The sequence below is a fragment of the Manduca sexta genome, chromosome 16 (genome assembly GCF_014839805.1).
Source record: "Manduca sexta isolate Smith_Timp_Sample1 chromosome 16, JHU_Msex_v1.0, whole genome shotgun sequence".
NCBI classification, from domain to species: Eukaryota; Metazoa; Arthropoda; class Insecta; order Lepidoptera; family Sphingidae; genus Manduca; species Manduca sexta.
In genome coordinates, this window is record NC_051130.1 from 1,996,131 (window position 1) to 2,017,271 (window position 21,141).

The 21,141-nt window shown below is 36.6% G+C and overlaps 1 protein-coding gene across 4 annotated transcripts in view; it reads right to left on the minus strand.

Moving 5' to 3' along the window:
- Nucleotides 1-21,141, minus strand: part of LOC115444103 (protein prickle) — a 423,151-nt gene that overhangs the window by 156,687 nt on the left and 245,323 nt on the right. The window contains exons 1-2 of one of the 4 annotated variants that reach the window (XM_037439361.1): nt 19,712-19,903; nt 1,142-1,921 (exon numbers count right to left, since the gene is read on the minus strand). The exons of the other annotated variants lie outside the window; for them this stretch is intronic. Of the exons in view, the coding sequence (XP_037295258.1) occupies nt 1,142-1,911 (770 nt within the window). The 5' untranslated portion in view covers nt 1,912-1,921; nt 19,712-19,903. Of the gene's footprint in view, nt 1-1,141; nt 1,922-19,711; nt 19,904-21,141 lie in introns of those variants that run through there. 4 annotated transcript variants of the gene reach the window in all.

The following is a 21,141-nucleotide window of genomic DNA, read 5'->3' on the forward strand; positions in this document are numbered from 1 at the left end:
GGAAAGTGGGGGAAAGTGGAAATGTTTTATAAGTTTAAAATTTTTATAAGATCATTTAAATTATAAGATATCCTTGCAAATGTACTGGCAATCTAATACACTTTTACTACTACATACTACAACAAAAGTACAGAACCAATAGCCGCCAGCAGCATATCGCGACAGATACGAGCTGGCGACCTTCAAAAAAATTGCGCCGCATCCGTATGCCTCCTCGTATTGCAGATATTCATGGGCGGAGCTGGTCACTTACTATCACGCGAACCGTATGTTCCTGTGCCCCCTGTTATATATATATAAAAAAAAAAACTTAGAGATTGATTAATTTGTGTTATTTGTTCGATAAATAAATGTGGGCATGGTCAGTAGATCATGGATAGGAAAAATGACACTCTATAGTTTTATTACTAACTATGGTAACATAATGCGAATATTATAATATATTAATACTACTACTACCTATTTGGGACCCAAATGTAAAGGTTAAAAAAGAAGCAGCGAAGAACACCTACCGCGGTATTTGATTATAATTTATTATATTGTTATTACGAGAAAGATTACGTTCATTATCTTGAAGAAATCATCAATAATACAATAGATATAACAATAGAGTTATTAGAAGTGATTGACGTATTTATCTATAAACCATAATAAATAATAATATAAGAATTGTGACCGCCTATGTGGCGTAGGACGGCACTACGGCACGACTGCGGTGCTTAGGTCTCGGGTTCGATCCCAGGTCGGGCAAAGCGGAGTCTGGAATTTGATCCCGATATAGCGACAGGCTCGCACTCTATCATATCATGAGACGGAATTCACACGGCGAAAAGGGGATAAATGATGTGAATGTGTGTGTGTAAACATGCTTAGTATACATAATTTACATTAATTTGTAGAGTTATATAGCAGTCTAGGCATCTATTGACTAAATTGGCCACTACTAAAAGTCTTGCAGTACAAAAGTGACATAGAGGCTTAAGGCATCGTGCAGACTCAGTCTACTACCAAAATTATTATGTGGCATCACGAATAACGTCCTTATAGTTTATTATAGAAGGTGTTCCATTACCATGAAACGATTTAGTCGCGTACCTATCTCTTAATATACATAATTTTGCAAACTATTACTAATACTCACTCATTACACGAAGTTACAGCAGTTTGTGACACCGTCACTAAGGTAGTGGTAGTAGTCGTGACTACATCACCAATACACCTCCTTCGAGAACACTCGTCCAGCACTCTGTCCTCTTTCAGTGGCTGTAGAACCTCTTTCCCCTTATTTGGTCCAGTCTTAACCGAAGACCTTTGGAACTTAAGGCTTGCCGCTGACCTCCCATCAGTAACAACCTCCGTTTCCTCCGTAACCACTGCACCTTTCCTAGTTTTACTCATAGTCCTAACATTTTTGCCAATCATATCACCATTTTTTACTACTTCTTCTTTAGAATCTATCAGTTCTGTCTGCGGAAGACCGTTCTGCAGCATTGTCTTAATGCTGTCAGCGCTTATGCATATCCTATCTAACTCTGTTGTGTTCATATACTCGTAATTCTGAACTATTGGTTGCCTTCTTTGGTCCTTTTGCCATGTTTGGTATTCGAAGCCATATATAGGTTCTGTTTCTACACCGAATGTCACTCTTTCTGGTGTTTCATCAGGAGCTGGTTCTATATGTGTGTCTTCGAAGAAATCATCGGTTAGTTCTGTGATTTGCGCGCCCGGTCTTTTGGTGTCGTCTGCATGGAAGTTGAAGAAGGTTGTGTTGTTCGCTTTTCTCTTGCCATATAGTTGTCTGTAGTATTTCTCCTGGTCGCCGTACATCCAACAGACCTTCCACCATTGTTTGCACATCAATATGTTCGCAGAGTTTGATGATTTGACATGTCTTGTCGCGGTGGCCGACATTTTGCTTGTTCTGAGAATTTTATCGTTGCATTTGGAAGGAAATTACGGATTTGCTAAATATTTATAGAGCAAGTGATGACTATTATTTCGCTGAATAAACATCAGGTATTATAGTTAAACGCGTTAAGTTTTAATTGAATGTATGCGACAAGATAATGGCGATAAGCCTCCACAGGTAAATTAGGAACAGATGTGTCCAATTACGGGTAGATAGATACACAATCCGCAGTAGATTCGTATGCAAATATTTACAAATTTATGTCCATCATTGGTAACTCAACCAATCTTTGATCTCGGATATGACGAAGTTAATTGAATAAATTTCGTAAGTTTTGTAGAAAAATGTTGAAATTTGTATAATAAACTTCCAAATGAGTTTGGCAATAAAATAACCGGTTATGGTATATTATCATCGGCCACAATAAACGAGTGACATGTTTATTAGGAATTTATAACAGTGTTTATTGATTTCGAAGGATTTATTACCGTTATTATATTTATGTTACAAAAAAAACGGTGGCGCCAGCGGACGATGCATGACTTTATTTATGGGCTATAATTTTTTATTTAAGACCTCTTCCATTGCAATGTGTCTGAATGATAAAATATATAAACAAAAAATACATTGCTTTATATTTTAAGTTTTATTTAAGGGACAAAAGTTGTTTGGTAGAAAAAAAGGATCAAATTAATGAAGAGTTCACATTATATAATTTTCATCAGCATGTCACAAGCTGTTGACCCTAAGTATTTTACTATTGCCATAATATTATGTAGCTTTGGGCAAATAATTAAATGAATTTAATACTTGATTAAAACCTTCATTATAGTTCTTTATTGAATAAAAAAGGGTTAAAAGTGACAAAGTGATCCTGCATTATCGTAGGAATAATTTTGTCTCTTTGTATGTGGTCCATAGTATGATAACATGAAGTCAATTGATAAGCCATTATTTTTAAAACTCTGATAATTAAGGTTATTGCTAAGGCCGAAAATCCTCGAACACAGCTATTGTAACACATTCTACATTATAATTCCTAAATGGCATTTACGAATAATCTCGTAACTACCCGATATTCGTTACATTTCACATCGGAACACTACGCGCACTATAATCTCTATCGATCATAACGGTTGCCAGGGAGCTGCGCACGCGCACCATTATATCCCCTCCCACTACCCACCGATTTCGCATCACTTCATCTCGCGTTTGCGGTCGCGTGTTATTACGTTTTATTCATTCCCGTACCTTATTCGGAACGTGGTTTGCGAAATTGGTTTTGTAATTTCAGCACACGAGATTTGGATACTTATTATAGTCATATCTTTTTAATAGGGTCATGGTATAGTGCTACTATCTCACCAGTAATCGTGATGGGTAGAGATAGTGTTTTGACTCACGAGAGATGATTATCCGTTGCCAATCGACACAATTATCGGTCTTATTGAAACCGTATTTACACAGGCTGTTAATTTACACCAATATCATATTAGTTTTGGAGTTTGTAGGAGGTAAGCTATGAAATGAGTCGATGCTAAATGCTTCTTCATAAAGGAAAACTTAATTCATGAGACACAAAGGGACGCTTTTGTTAGCTAAAGCATAGCGAAAGTTATTTATAAATATGAGATAATTGAGGGACCAATTTATGATCGCATAAGTGTTCAAAGGCAAATGATGACTAACAATACAAAATTTTAGTCATTCTAATGTGTTATATTTCGATGTTTACCATTATAAATAGCACATAATCTCTCTTAGCTTTAGTCCTGTTTGTAATGAAACGATAGTGCAGGTTATTTTTCTCGTGCGTGATGCTAAAATGGCTTGAATTTCGATGCATTGTTTGATGCTCTTTTGAACGCAAAAGTCTCTAAATATTAGCTCCATTTTATTTTTTTTACTTATAAGTATCTAAATCTCTGGGACTGATACCAAGATGCTTTTTTACAATCCTAAACGCTAGAACAAAAAAGTATAGGAACAATACACACTATCAATAAATCATGACATGACATTCTCATACATAAGTGTTTTGTAGAAAGAGGTTTTGACTACAACCCCTGATTTATATAGTCTATTTATTCTTGGGCAGAACTTGAAGCTGCCAAACTCAAAAGCAAAAGCTAATATAACACCTAGCAAACAGTTTAAACCACTACTGCGTGATAGTAGATCTATTTCGTAATTAAATATTGCTATCAGTGGCGAAGGTGAAATCCGAAAAGAAACCCGACATATAAGTACTAATAATATGCATAAATACGGTGTGCAAATCGTTCTAATGGTAATTATATTTTACGTAAATTACGAAAGGGAAGTCGGCAGGAATCGATTTATTTATTTATAACGCCTTCGCCACTGATCGCTATATTTACGACCAAAAAAGTCCACGACCACGATGCAATACTTCAAGTTGCCTCCCAGCTCGTATATTATAAAATAGTCCACGAAAAGAGCGACAAAGCTACTATAATTTAGTTAGTCATCGTACGCCTTAAATCTATACTGGTACATCACGTAGTCTGAAGTCACTTATTTGCTATAAAATAGTTTCAAACGGTTCGATGCGGAACATTCGCAGAATCGGAGTTCATTCAGTTAACTCGATTAGTCATGCCAACCTCTATCGGATGTTTTAGATATGAAACATCGATTTTGTGAACTATTAAAAAAAATCAACCATAACGGACATTTAAGAAATCGTGGGTAGTTGTTAAATTAATTTTGTATATCTGACTACCGTTTCTAGTAGGCAAACTAGCAGATTTAAATAGGCCGGCACAATTGTGTCGACTGGTGAAGAATAATCAACTCTCGCCAAACGTAGTGGGGTCCATTAACCTTGACAAAAAAAGACGTAAATGTCAATAGCCACATAGTGGATACATTGCCGGTTTTTATTGTTTTGAATGACAAGATGAGCTTACCGTACGCCTGTTAGTAAGCAAGCGATACGACCGCCCATAAACAGTAGAAACACTATTCAACACCTTGAATTACAAAGTATTGTTTAGTATTCCACTGCACTCGCCATTCTGAGACATCAGACATTAAGTCTTATTATGTCCATTAGTTACACTGGCTACAATGTCCTTCAAACCGGAACACAACAGTGTCTACACACTGCTATTTGGAGGCAGTAAAAGACATTGCGGAGGTACCTACCCAGGTGAACACACATATGAGAGACCTACCACCAGTAAAAACTTGCAAACGTTTTAGGCAGAGGTTTTCGAACCAGGAACGAGGAGAGTTTAAATAAATCGGCAGCAATTAAAGTTTACCCACGTAACGCAACAGTATAGCTTTATTTACTGCTAGGTATACCCTGATTAAGAAGGTCTATTCATCACAATGAACACTGCAGCACATAATATAAAATAACATTATTAAACAAATCACAAGTTTTTATCACCACAAAAACATGATATAATTAGAAACCGACATTTGAAAAACGTAAAAAACACCAATCAATGAATTTCTTAGATTAAGATATAAAGTACGAAAAAACTTAATTTGGTTATAAATGTTAACTTATTACACAGTTATACTGAATAATCACACTCGTTCCTGGTCTGAAAGTTATATTTAATCACAGTACACAGGTAACAATATGCTCGACACTTGATTTATCGAAGACTAACTCCCTATAGCGGGCTGCTTCGCTTTTATAGTATTTGCACCCCACTATTACATTACCACTACCAGCATGCTTGACAGTATCGAACTACCGACAAGAATCAAAACTATTTATAAAAAATGTTAATTATTATTCTTCTACCGCGGCGACAACATCCGGCCGTCCTGCGCACGCATCCGTCCCTGGATAGCGTTCAAGTCTGGTGCGCTTGCTGAGGACCAAAAATGTTTCTTATTTAATACTTATTATAAACATTGATTCAGATAGAAAATATATATCAAATACATAGAGTGCCCTCCACTATGCTGTTCCATCAACGGTCAGCACACAGAAGACTACTCCACCAAAGATTTAGTATTTGTTATTGGTACCTAGAAAAATCTTGGTAACTGTTCCATCATCGGTCAGTTCATAAGTTTTATAGTTTTTACTAGGCGATGCCTCTGGCCAACCCTAGTTTCATTTAACTATATATTAACAGATTCATTTTACACGAATGAATACTGCTGCAAAATATTATAATCTAGGTACCAACATTATATTCAGGTTCGAAGCAAAAGCATCAGACAAGAAAGTAATAAGTGCTTAAAGTTGCATTCTTATATAATATTATGCAATAAATACCTGACAACATCCGCAGGCTTTTCTAGGCCTTCATCATCTAATTCATCTAATCGAATCCAAGGTTTCATGTTTTCTGCACATGTCGTCCCTTCATATATTTTACTGGTCCTTTCTGCGCCTCTCATATCTTTTACCTTGTATCGATCATTACCTAGGATCTTAATTACTTGAAAGGGCCCCTTAAATAATGGCAACAATTTTGAGCTTTGTCCGTCGTTTGGTTGACTGGGTATTCTTATCACAACCAAATCATCTATGTTGTATGCTCGTGCCGGTTTTCTCTTAGCATTGAATATGTGTGCTTGTTTGTCTGCATTACTCTGAATCCGATTATTTACACCTTCTCTTAACGAAGTGACATCAATTGGTAATTGTTCTTCTCCATGAATTAACTTGTCTGCATCCATTTGGAGTCGATAGCCGAAAAATACCTCGCTTGGAATTGCTGACGTTGTTTTATTTACAGAACTATTAATTCCTTGTTGAATACTGGGAATGTGTATATCCCATTTGTTATTTTCAGTGTCAGCACCCATAGCTCGTAGAGCATCGAGAATAGTGCGATTAAAACGTTCGACTTGTCCGTTAGAACGAGGCACAGCGGTTGCAATGATATGTCGATGTATATTTTTGTCGTTACAATAGTTTTCAAATAACTTAGATGTGAATGCACTGCCTGCATCGCAAATTAGTCGTTTAGGATTTCCAAAAACATTAAATATTTTATCTAATTCATTAGTTACAACTTTGGCTTTAGTATTTCGGACAGGCGAAATAAACACAAATTTTGTAAAAGCATCAACTGATACTAATAGATAAGTATTTTTACGCGTGGTTTTGACAAAAGGACCCAAATGATCAATGTGTAACGTATGAAAAGGTCGGGCATACTTAGGTATGGAGAACAATTTGCCTTCCTTTTTGCCATGAACACATTTGGAATAAATACAATTAAGACAGTTTTTTATGTATTTTGATACAATTTTCTTCATTTTAGGAAACCAGTAATGAGATTTTATTCTTTCGATAGACTTGTCGATGGCAAAGTGCCCTATTTCATCATGATTGGACCTAATAACTTGCCAAATGCACTTCTTTGGAACTACCCAGCGCCTGCCATACTCCGTTCTTCGATATACTTTATTGCCAAGTAATTCATATTCATTAAATATCTTTTTGTTAAGCTCGGCTTCTCCTGACTCTAATATTTTTCTAATTGTACAGATATTAGGATCTTGCAACTGTACAGACCGCAGCCAGTCACCATCAGTTATAGCCAAGACATTTTCTTTATTACATAGGGAAGAAAATGGATCAGTACTACCAATTGGATTCCTACTTAATGCATCCACATGTTGCATTTGCGTCCCTGGTTTGTGAGCTATTTCAAAAGTAAACTCCTGTGTCAATAACACCCATCTACCTATTCTAGAGTTAATTTCTTGCTTATTTATTGTGTATTTAACAGCGTTACAATCTGTATAGATTGTAAAATTTGAACCTAACAAATAGTGCCGGAATTTTTGTAAGCCAACCACAATAGCCAAGAACTCTAGCTCAAATGAATGATACTTTTTCTCCTCATTTGTAGTCTGTCTACTGTAAAAATGAATCGGCCGTTCCCCTTTATCAGTGACTTGCGTTAATATGCAACCTACACCATCGCGACTGGCGTCCGTATATAATATTGTGGAAAGTTTAGAATCAAAAATTGTTAATACCGCGTTATGTAATAATTCGTATTTTAGCTTATTAAACGATTGAACTTGTTCTACGCCCCATTCCCATTGAGCACCCTTTTTCAAGAGTCTTACTAATGGTTTCGATATAACAGCACAGTTCATTATGAATTTACGAAAGTAGTTCATGAGACCCAAAAATTGACGTACTTGATGAACATTTTTAGGTTCAGGGTATTCCTCTACGGCCTTGAGTTTCTTTTTACCTGGACGAATGCCGTCCTCGGAAACTTCGTATCCTAGAAAGTTTATGTTCTTTTGAAAAAAATGGCATTTAGTTAAATTTATCGTAAGTCCATTATCCTGTAAAACTTTCAACACTTCCTCTAATCTTATGATATTTTCATTTATAGAATCCGTGGCGATCAATAAGTCATCCATGTAACAAATTACTCTATCAAATCGTAACTTCCCTAATACTGTGTTCATGAGTCTTTGAAACACTGATGGCCCGTTACATAGTCCAAATGGCATTCTTTTAAATTCATAGTGGCCGTCTGGGGTAATAAATGCGGTTTTAGCAATAGAATTTTCTTTTACTTTAATCTGATAATAGCCGCTTTTTAAATCGAGTGACGTATAATATTTACAGCCTCTTAGTTTATCCAAAAGGTCTTCTACAATAGGCATTGGATATTTTTCTTTTACAGTTATTTTATTAAGAGATCTATAATCAATACACATGCGCTTTTCTCCGGACGATTTATCGACTAGTAAGACTGGACTTGCGTAAGGAGAATTACTTTCTTGTATAATGCCATTTTTTAACAGGTCGTCAATAATCTTACGAATAACAAGCTTTTCAGATTCAGACATTCGATAAGGTTGGTAACATACAGGTTTGCTAGACGTTAATTCAATCTCTAATTCCACACAAGAAGTTTGTCCTAAAGTTTGTAAATTATCCGACACAACATGAGGGTACTTAGCTAATATTTTATCTAAGATAGATTTATTACGAACGGAATCTGTGTTTACCGTAGTTAGTTCTATTAAATGTGTATGTTCATTATTTATTGTGCTAAAAGTTAGGTTATTCCCTATGCGTGAATACATTATTCTTTTATCTTCAGTGAAATTCCTTCCTATCAAAATAGGACTTCCAGACAATTCATCGAAAATATATAGTGTAATATTGAGATTTGTGTTATCAACTTTAAGATTAACATTGACGGCTTGAGTAACACGAGAACAAGAATTGACTTTGAAACCAGTTAGCAAAACTGGTGGATCTAATTTAAATGATGCCAAATTAAGTTCACATGCTAAAGAACTCGTTATCAATGAACAACTACTACCCATGTCAATAAAGGCTTGCTGTTTATAACCATTCAATTCAACTTCTTTACAAAATTTATCTTTAGGGTTAGGTTCAATAATTAATTTTACGTCGTTGTCTTTTTCTATTTTTGTTTTTGGTTTTAGCCTACATGCAAGTTCTAAATGACCTAATCTTGTACAGAAATTGCACTTTACGTTATCTTTATGATTACAGTTAGTCTTTTTATGACCAACTTCACCACAACGAAAACATGTAATTACTGAACTATTATTTACCGTGCTTAAATTTGATGAATTTTCAAATTTCTTGTCTATATTATTGTAAGTACGAGGTATATATTTATTTTGATAGTTATTCTGTTTATGTGTGGGTTTTTGTTCAGGTTCACTATAATTTTTCCCGTGCAAAAAGGAAGCAAGATCGTCACTATATCGGAAATTACCAGCTTCAGCCGCTGTACTTATATTTTTATCACCAATAGATCCTACAATTATTGAAATAATATCTTGTTCCGAAAATGTTAACCTTATCCTATCAATTTTCCCTCTTTGTTGGAAGTAAAATTCATATAGTGATTGGCCATCAGAGGGTTTAGTCTGCACCAAATCTTTTAATAAACTATACATGTTGCGCTTAATTTGAAAGGTATCTACAAGAGTATTTCGCCAGTCCTTCCATTTCCAAGTAGTCCATCCAGTTTTATTTTTTTGAAGCGAGTCATACCATGTTTTTGCAGTATTACGTAATTTTTGCAATGCTTGGTATTGTAAAACTCGATCAGACCAACCAAAGGCACGGGCATTCGCTTCTACGACATTTATCCACATTTCAATATCGTCCACTAAAGGGTCAAACTCAGGTATCACTGACGCTAAAATAACATTTTGGCTTACTGTGGGAGACGCAGCCCTTGTGCGTCTCGACTTCTTTCTCCTGCGCTCCCAAGAGCTGCTATTACTTGATGATGTACTTGAACTTGACGAGGATTCCAAAGATGAATCCCTACGGCTAAATCTTCTTCCTCGTGTTCTTTTACGACTTCGCGGCATTGATGTGGTTAGATCCCACTTCTGATGTTAACTTATTACACAGTTATACTGAATAATCACACTCGTTCCTGGTCTGAAAGTTATATTTAATCACAGTACACAGGTAACAATATGCTCGACACTTGATTTATCGAAGACTAACTCCCTATAGCGGGCTGCTTCGCTTTTATAGTATTTGCACCCCACTATTACATTACCACTACCAGCATGCTTGACAGTATCGAACTACCGACAAGAATCAAAACTATTTATAAAAAATGTTAATTATTATTCTTCTACCGCGGCGACAACATAAAATACTTAATTATTGAGTAACGGAATGAACAGCTGGTGTTTGATTGGACCTGTTTGGTGGCGCTGGGGTCGACTACTTGTTTTTTGAATGCGCAATCCGCCTTTGCAGCGTGAGTCTGACCCCCGAGAGATACTTTGTGATTGGTAAATTGTTTCGGGTCAGAGGAAGATCCTGTTGAACCCAACATTAAAATTTTTCTTTTTTTATTTATGCGGGCATGTGACCCCACTGCACCTGATGGTAAGTGGAGTGGGGTCCAATAGTAAGTCGACTGACGAGAGATGATTACCTCGACAGTCGACACAATTATGCTGGCCTGTTGAACCGGACATACACAGGCTGATCCCGGAACTTACGTGGGCAACTATGGCGGGTTTTAACACCTTGTGTATGGTGTATATATGGGGCTGGTGAGGCTTCTTATTTATAAATCTAAAGCAGTGATAGTGGTATGGGCTCTTGAGGTGAAGTTTTAGATTAAAATAATTTTAGACTTTTATGTTAATCATGGTTAATCATGGCTTGCTTTGAAGGCAAAGGAAAGCGTTAGTTAACGTCAAAATATTTGACAGTTGTTCAAGAATTTTGAAGATATGAGAATTCTGCCATACCCTATGCGGGTATTATGGACATGGCGTTTACCATTGGGTAACCTGCTTTTCTTGTCATTCAATTGTAAAATACCTCTCCAATTTTGGTCTCATTCATCATTCATTCATTCCGGTCCCACAAGGATGTTGTACTGGTTATAACGGTTTATAATAAAAATAAAACATTTGCACAACACGGTATCCATAAAATTTTATTATATTTTATTACTTGATAAAATCGTGACTGCCAAACTATATAAATATTGGACTTGAAATTTGGATTGTAAAAATGAATGATATGATTTCTTAGAATTTGAAAAAATGGCGGTTTTTTGCTATTAGTTTTGCTTATAGCTCTGTCCATGAGTAAAACCATGGCAATGTCAGATATATAGTGAAAAACCCTACCTTATGATACTCAGGAATAATGTTCCTACTATTAGTAAAACATTTTTCAGAGTCGTTCTAAATAAACCCTAAAATAACAACCTTTATAGTCCAACAACTCCAAACAATAAAGACATCAATCCTTAACAAATTCATCGAACCCGCGACCCCTGACGTCAAGCCCCCGTTGCGGTAGTTCATAACAATTAACATCCAAATCATCCAGAAAAATCCATAATATATTCATTAATCACAAACTTAAAGAAACGTAATACTACGCCAATTTGAATGGGTGATTAGTTCAACATATGTAAGTAATCCGGCTTGTTGTTACACCGTTATCGGATTTATAAATCGCCTTATTAACCCCGGCACGAAGAGCTGCGCTTACGCACAACGCGTGCATGTAAATGAGGATGATAGTGCTGTCTCACTCGCACGCCGCCCGACGCAGTGAAAGTGAATGGGACAGGTATACACCGCTGTTATGTTAATGCAAGATTTCCGAACGAGATGGCTACTGGCCGGAATTTTCTCTGAATAGATTGTGCAAAATATTGTGTCATTTTACATTAATTATAAAAATGTTGGAACAGGTTTATGTACGGGTTACGATCCTGAATTTATGTTAGTTTTTGTTTGATTTATTATTATGTTAATAAATATACATTTATTATACAATATTATAATAATATGTGAGGGAAAATACAGTTTTTATGCGAACGAAACTTACATTGAAAGTTCAAAACAAGAAGATATGAGTTCGGATCGTTAATGTATGATCGAAAATATATATATATTTTTTAATTATATTTTAGGGCCAAAAATATACAACATTTTCATTTCTGCGCCAAGAACGTCGTTTTTTAATGTCAGCGTTGTTATAGCGTTACTCATTTCCTTCGTTTACGGTTTATAATGTTTAGAACTAAAGTTGTAAATTAGACCCTAGGGGCAATTGAGACCTCCAACAGACCTAATCTTAAAAATAACACGTTTAAGGAATCAACTCCAAGAAGTTACAAAGCCAAATACTGAAAAATGCCATTAAATATTAATTATAAGAAAAAAACGACACCATAATAATCAGTAGTCGCTAGGTGGCCTCGGGCGACGACGGGAACGAAATACTAACCTGCCAACCGACCATTCATGCATGCCTTCAACCGAATTCCTACCTTACTCGTTTAAAATAGGGTCTAATTTTAATGATATGACATAAAACTCAAATTTAAACACACGACAAACGATTCCGAACTCTACATCCAAGTGAAAAAGTTTGATACGGATTGCCAGTAAATGTAATGAAAACGAGAGCCCCAGGATAGGTCCCGGTAAAATTACTGGCTTCCACGGACTTGGCACCGACTAAAGGCTGTATTACTGTTTTGCCTTTGTAACTTTAGTGAAAAAAACAACCGGTTACCTCCGTCGCCTCACTAGTCTAGTGGCAACGTCATTATGTTGTAAACCAGTGAGTTTGAAGATTCGACTCCCAGTATTTTTTTTTTCAATTGAAAAATTACCAGACACAAATGATTTTGGAAAATCGTTCTGGATAAATGAAGCAGGCGTGAACTTAGTATTATAAGATATTAAACCCTATTTCTTTCTTTTAAGGTTACAACTGTCTTGATTATGTTTATGGGTAGAAGAAATCCCTTGTCAAGTTGCAAACGTTTCTATTCTATCCTCTTGCTACAATTTTTTCATATCGTTTATGGACCACGAGACTTATTGCTTATTGAAATAAAACTAGTATTCAGCTAAGACGTTGTTTTTTATACGACAAAGTGACCCAACTACACCTGATGGTAATTGGAGTTAGGTCCAGTAAAGTATCGACTGACTAGAGATGACCCCCACGGCAGTCGACACAATCCAGCCTAAACCAGATATACACACACTGATCCCTGAACACGACAGTCTTACGTGAGCAACTATGGCTGCTTTTAACACCTTGTGTACGGTGGTCGCTATCCGGGCGGATATAAAACATATCCCACCAGCAATAATGTCATTCCTAATATTAACGATTGTAGAAGGCTATCTTGCGAAAGACTCATGCATAGCAGCTTATATACCCCTCCAATAAGGCAACTATAAATACATACATATTTTACGTACGCATGCATTCAGAAATGTCGCCCAGTAAAATGTCAGATGGCAACGCACTTGGTAATTCTAATAAAATTAGCAACGAACAAGTATTTTTGCAACTTTAATTAGCATTTATTTATAAGCTTACATTAACACGATGCCATTCCTGCGTGGATTCCACGAGGTTATAGAACAGGGGTTTATTAACGTCTTTAAGGAATCCTGGACCCTTATTCAATATAGTCTATATTTAATATGGGTCATAATATTTTGTTCTCATAAGACGTATTTATTAATCGTATATAATCTCACAAAATCAAATTAAAATCTTAAGCAAGATATTATTGCCTTTTTTGGAATTGAAAACCTTACACATTTATATTGCTTGAACTGAGAATCGCATCTAGAACCTTTAGGTTTGTAGCTAGAGTACTCCACGAGACCGATAATGGGATCAAAATGTCAAAACAAATCCAACCAAGATCGAACATGGGCACCTATCTAAGGTCTTTGGTGTCCCGCCTAGAGCCCAGCACAAGACCGACCTGAGGTGTGTCCCACACTCTTCCTAAAGTACTGATTGCTAAATATCAGATACTATTTCATCCCTGCCTTGGTTCTGAGATACCGGGTTCGAATCCCGGGTTAAGCAAAGTGATATAAAATTTTTCTGCTCAGTATCAGCCTGGAGCCTGGAATCTGTGTAATATTGCAACACGCTCGACCCGTATCATATGTGGCGAAATACACAGCGTAGTGGGTTTCTTGTGTGCACTTCTGCCTACATCTTCGGAGTTACAGCGTGATGCGTTTATGTTAATAATCCCTTAAACAATAAAGTGTAGTCTGACAGACCAGTTCCCATAAGCTTTAGCCCAACACAAAAAACTAGACTGCATACCACAGCGCGACGCGTAAATCACCGATGAATGAAAACAGCTGTAAATCGTCATCGTAACTCTGGGTTCTAATTGTGTGTGCTTTACGATCGCATTGTTAAAGGTTTGTTATGGCAGTAATTGCTACGATCAGGACTAGAATATTATGGAGAAACACTTGATAGATAAGTTTCTCATGCGTGAGACCATGAGTATCAGCGCCAAATATCTTGGAAACATTATTGTGCATGGTTTGAAGTACATGCTCCGCAAAATTTAGAACCTTTCTCGACCCCCCGGAACCGTTTCACGTAAGCAGAAGAATGCCACCGCAGGTTTGTCAATATGACGTCATAAAATTGGTAGGAACCAGAACCAGAGAGCATTTCGATAGAATTAAACGACAGGAATATATATGTCATGTTTTTCGCCACATTTTACAGAGGCAGATTTTTATTTTGAAGCTAGTATATTGCACGTCACCCTGAGTGAGAGGATTTATGCTCAATTCTAAGAGGGCTAAGAGGAACTACTGTATATGACTTTTCCACCAACACGAACTCATTTATTTCCATAAAATATCATTACCTACCTATCTGCTATTACCAGAGAATGTCACTCGAAGGTGGCAAGTAGAAGTAGAAGTAAGACGTTTTTCCGGCCCGCCTGGTAATTTGCTTCAGCCACGAGTCAAAGCGACGGAAACAAACGACATTTCAATGGAAACTCGCGATTTATAGGCCCTGGATGTGACACTAGAGGTTTTATTATAGCTATTATGGACACTAATTACGAGGAATGAGAGCTTATTGTTGCTAGACTAGAAATCTAACGCGATTAGGAATGTAAATCGTCAATAATTGCATTAATAACTGTTTGTATTGGGCTTTAAAAATAATTTGGATTGCAAATGTTAAATGCCCACCACAGTGGCTCGTTGACAACTCGATGATGCATACTGATTTTTCGCCCTTGGAAATACGTTCCCTTGATGTTTGGTCTGTATTAGCCTGCTTTAATATACTTAAATTAAAATCCAGCAGTCACAGTAAGACAAAATAGAAACACCATTGAATCTCAGGTCGGGTAAAGTGATCTTAGGTTCTTCGTACGGAATTTGAAATTAGTCCCCGATATGACGATAGGCTCCCCTTATCATACCACGGGACGGAACGAGGTGAAAGTTCTGGTTGCACCCCTACCTCTACCTACCCCTTTGAAGATTAAGGCGTTATGTGTTTATTATTGTATGTACGCCTAAGACTACGCTTCACCACCATATCTAGCGTATCCAAGAGCTACGTCGCAAGATCAATCTAAAGCCGCGTCCCTATATTGCCTTTTCCGTGCGCCAAGATTGGCAGGTAAAAGGCCGGCTCTAGCGTTTTTACGCTGGCCCATTGGTTTACCACCTTATTGGGTGTGAATGCCGCGATTTAGACACCTGAGTGATTTGAAAGACTTACTAGAATTTTTAGATCAAGCATCTGGGTTATGTTTAATGTTTTATTTATTTTCAAACTAGGTTTTGCTCGCCGCTTTGCGTGAAGGAGTTTTCCAGGATAAAAGTCTCTCAATTTATTTGCCCGGGATATAAATAGCATATAACCTTCCCAGGGTCTTAAATTATTTCCATACCAGATTTCATAAAAATCCGTTCAGTAGATTTTAAGAAAATCGATAACATACAGATAGACATTTTTTGGTGAATTTGTTATTTCGAATTTATTTATTTCAAATATAAACTAATAAGCTTACAATACGTCGGACGTCCACCCACGAAGTGAAAATGACCTAATTAAAGGCGCTGAATACGTAATGCTTCTAAAAGGTCGATTAGGAAATCTTAGGGGCAGGCCCATGTTCAGCAGTTGAGATCCGACGGCTGAAGCTGATGAAGCATACAATATTTGCAGTTGGCACATAAAATAAACTGCCATGTAATAATGTTGATAGATATTGCAACTGACTTTTCGGACGACTCTTCAGTGCACCCCGTGACCACGAAAGCCGCAGTCGTCAAAAAGTTGGAAGAAAATAATAATATAAAAAACCGAGATAAAATCCGAAAAAAAAATATTTCGACATAAATAATAATTCAAATCAGACAGACTTTTCTGCTTAATTAATGTAAGTTTGGCCCCACAAGCGGGTATATCAAACAATCTTGCATAAACAATGGCTGCATTAGCGATTTCATCATTAAATTCTTTGTCGTTTAGTGTTGTAACATCATGTTATTGTTCTCACCTGCTGTCTTCGCAGCCTTAAACTGGCTACGTATAATGGCTGTCTGTGTATAATAAAACAGTGAGTGGTTCACTTAACATCAAAGTAAACTTAAATAACCTTGAATTAAAGTCGAGTTAGAATTATCTATTTCAAGATATTTTTAATTTAAAATGAATAGATATTCAACAGTATTCACATAGAATTACAAATCAATTAAGTGAAGTAGGCTTGTCATTATGAGTTATTTTTTTATTTGTGCACGGTAAAATGATCCTTCCGCACCTGATGGAAAGTGGAGTAGGGTTGAGATAGAATGTCGGCTGACGAGAGATCATTTTCCCTTGCCATGAGTTAAAGTCCCAAAATGCCCACTACACATTAATGACATTGATATAGATCACAGGAAGCCGAATAACTTATAACAATTTGATTTAGGTTACCAGAGACACTATGGACAGCTACATTTAATGGCTGAAGTATGCTGATGATAATTTAAAATCAGAAAACAAGAGTGAATTCTACTGTTTAAGGCATAAATGATAACCGGGAAATGTGCTCATGGTTTGAGAGTTGGAAGGGGAGAGACCTCAAGAACCAACCCACAAAAGATGGATAGACCAAATATCCAATGTGTTGAATGTCCCCGTTAATGCAGCACTTCATGAGGCAGAAGACCGAAGCTGATGGAGAGATATAACTATGAAGATAATTGAGAGTTACGATCTACAATATTAAGGGACCGATTAGAGAGGGACAATAGCATATATAGAGAATGGAGGCTACCCAGACGAAATCTCGCAAGAAACCTAGTAGGTATTTATGCTACGCTAGGTGTTGCTTGCGGCTTAACCCACCTGAAAAGCCTTTTCCTCTACAAAAGTACCTAAAACACAGCGATTTATGACACAACATGTACGACACCGGCGCCATTTAAAAAAAAAACTAGAGTAATTATTATTTCTCATGTCACCGCGATAAAAAGTAGACTATGTGTTAATCTAGGACATTTGTCCATCCATTTGCCAAACGTTCCAACCCGTTTACCTGTTTTTAGGTTTACTTTTAACAAATATCCAAACGTTCAAACATTTTCAGTCTTTCGTATTTATAACTAGCTGTGCCATCATCGTCCGCGTGGAAATCACGAGATTTTTTACAACCGCGCGACTTCTATAGTAATCGTTATATTCCAGTCAATTTACATAAAACCGTAGTGTACTATCAACCTAAATCTTCCAAAAGAATTTCAATATCTAATCGTAAAAACCGAATAAAAATCCGTTCAGAAGGTTTTGAGAAAATCGATCACATACAGACAGACAGCTTTTAGGGACTCTGTTTTATATCTATAGATTATATTATTTACGATTTACGATTAAGATTATGTACGATTGGTGACGTAATTAAAAAACTATTATCACTAAGTCATTGACCATAAAAATCCCTCAACAAAGTATGCAAACGACAATAAAAAATGAAAACTTTCTATAGTTAATTTATCCGCGGAGCGCAGACGATTTTCTTATACAAACACCTCATTTTCATATAAATTGAGTTGACTGGATCCTGGGACGGAATCTTAATGGATAGTATCCCTTACAAGCGAAGTAATTAAATAAAAGGACTAACATTCCGCTATTTAATTATCGCAAACATAATTTCTAATATTGGTATTGGAAAATTATGTAATATCAGTGGGAACTCTGAAGTGGGTTTGGATTCAATCAAACCATTACGATTATACTGACTTGTCACAGCTCAATGAACTAGAGACCGTTATTGTTTATTTCTGTAGTAATTTTTACGTAAACTAATGTTTTATGGTGGTAGGGTATATTTTATATCTGCCTAGATGGCGAGCACCATACAAAAGGTGTTAAAACCCGCCATAGTGGCCCACGTAAGTGTGTCGCGTTCCGGGATCAGCCTGTGTATATCTGATTCCAACAGGCCGGCATAATTGTGTCCATTGTCGAGGGGTATTCATCTCTCGTCAGTTGGCATTCTATTGAACCCCACTCTAATTACCATCAGGAGCAGTGGGGCCACTTTGCCTTGCTGTGTATATGGGATATAAAAAATCATAATTAAACACCGTCGTACGTTTATCCCAGAGGCGTTACCAGGACACCCACTTTTCGCCTATGCGTTCCATCCCATGACGAAATAGGATCGAACCTACCCCCATATCAGGCACAAATGTCATACTCCGAGCTGATAGCTGTGAGCCAATATTAATTTGCCCGACCCGGGATTCTAACCCAAGATCTCAGATTAGTAGTATTGACTATTTGTTCTCTTTATTTTGAAAGTTATTTTTCATATATATCTAAAAACATCAATGCATATAAAAATACAATATGATCACCTTCGTTGGCAAGAACAAAATCACTGATGGTAAGAAATTCAAAATTAAAATTTCCTCACAATGCCTGCCGTTAGCAGCAGTACCGACTGCCTTCTGCATCTAGCTTTTGACCTGGCCAATTGAGAACCTCTGGAGATATTGATCGAGGACTTTGGTATCAACCATTATTTATATGTAGAGTTGGTTGACTTTTTGACAAACTAGTATAATGTACAAAAGCTTTTTATTATTCATAAAAACCGCAGTAAAATGTTTGTATAGAATATATATCAGTAGTATAATCATAACAATACTCTCATTAATTCTCCATTATCCAGCCATCAAGTTGGGAGCATCAAGTATTATGAAATGGAAATAAAATGGCTCAGATTGTCTGCATGGGTTTGGACTTTGGATTAATTTAGACGCCTGATGATTACGCTTCGTTTTAAATTAGCATTTATAGTGCTTTAATACGACAAAGCCTCTCAAGGTTATTTAATTTAAAAACTACGACGCGTTATAGTAAATCTTAACTCTATAGTAGAGGCTTTGTTTAGTTCGAAACTTCCTTAATTAATGCGTAATATTGGCAGTATCTAAATCACGCAAATTTCCTTCCAAATGTATTACCGCTGTAATCACGTGTTCCACACTGTAATCCTTTGGGTACACTTTCTATTCAACACTCAACCACTGCACTGCACACGCCAAGCGTGGCTCCGGTACGCATAATCACATCCAAACACCATCAAACACGACACAATCCACAATATACCCGCGAAAACAACAATTTACCATACAAACGCTTCCCGCGACAGCGCATGCGCGACTGAGTGACATGAGAGCGGCCAGCCGAGACGCTGCTGCGGGAAAGAGACAAAGATAGCAAACAGTATAAACTAGAAGGAGATAGAAAATCATCCCTTCATCCACTCGAATTCGCCAATATACAATTGACGCATATCGCTATGTTGCTATGCTAATCATATAAGTTGTAAATTAAAGTTTCGATGCCGTTTTATTTTTAATTAAATATAGAAAGCGGAGAGCTCGTGAGATGAGGTATTTAATGGCGTCGTAAGAAGCTGATTTTTACTACTTGTTATTAATGGTTTTTAGAATTTGTCACGACGACTTATATGTTTATGGTGAATTTATTGTTTCATTGAACCGCTTAATGGAGAGTAATTGAAATAATATACTGCAATATACAAAATCAGTTAATCACATATCATGTTGATAGAGACCAATCCTTTAAATATACATTTTGTCTGACTCCTGACCTCAAGGTTCATAATCTTATGTCATAAATATGAACCACGAGAGTCTTAAATTACAGTAAACTCAAGAGTTCCTACAAATATTCGCATGTGACACATTTGTGTCGATGTTGGGATTAAGTTCCGAGCAATAAGCTCCCGTGTCTGAGCTTCCAAGTAGTGAAGAATCCTTAGTTAGAATTGTTTTTTTTCCGTGGAATTTTTCCTGCTCTACATTAATGTTTAAATAATTTTTAAAGCTCTTATAAATCAAAATACTAACTTTGGTAACTTCTTGCCTTAACCCTAACAGAGAAAGAAAGATGATCACTACAATTCCAAAGACATTACGTATTTATCGCTAACTTCCAAAAACATAGAAATTCAGGAAGAATTTTAACCACCAACTAAACAAATGATGTCCAGTAACCGTTAGTTCCCTGTTTTCGGTGAGAAGTAAGGCTCTACAGCTACCACTAATTTTATCGCTGAAGGGGTAAACAGGGGCGCAATTGATGGACCAAACTGTTTCCATAAATATACCGTCTCATGACGTGATAGGAGATCCTATCAGCCCTATATGCTATAAAAAATTGGCCATAAGGCGGCTATAAAAACAACTTTTTTCTTCAAGCATTTGTCGTATCAGGAATGCAAGGTAAAAATGTGAGCGTTGTTCCTTGGGGAGCACCGGTATCATTCGCTACCTCGTAATCAAAGTAATGACTGCGGCGGACGATGATTTCATAGCGGCTCTACCATGAGAACTCATTTTGTTTTCACTTACAATATAAACTCGCG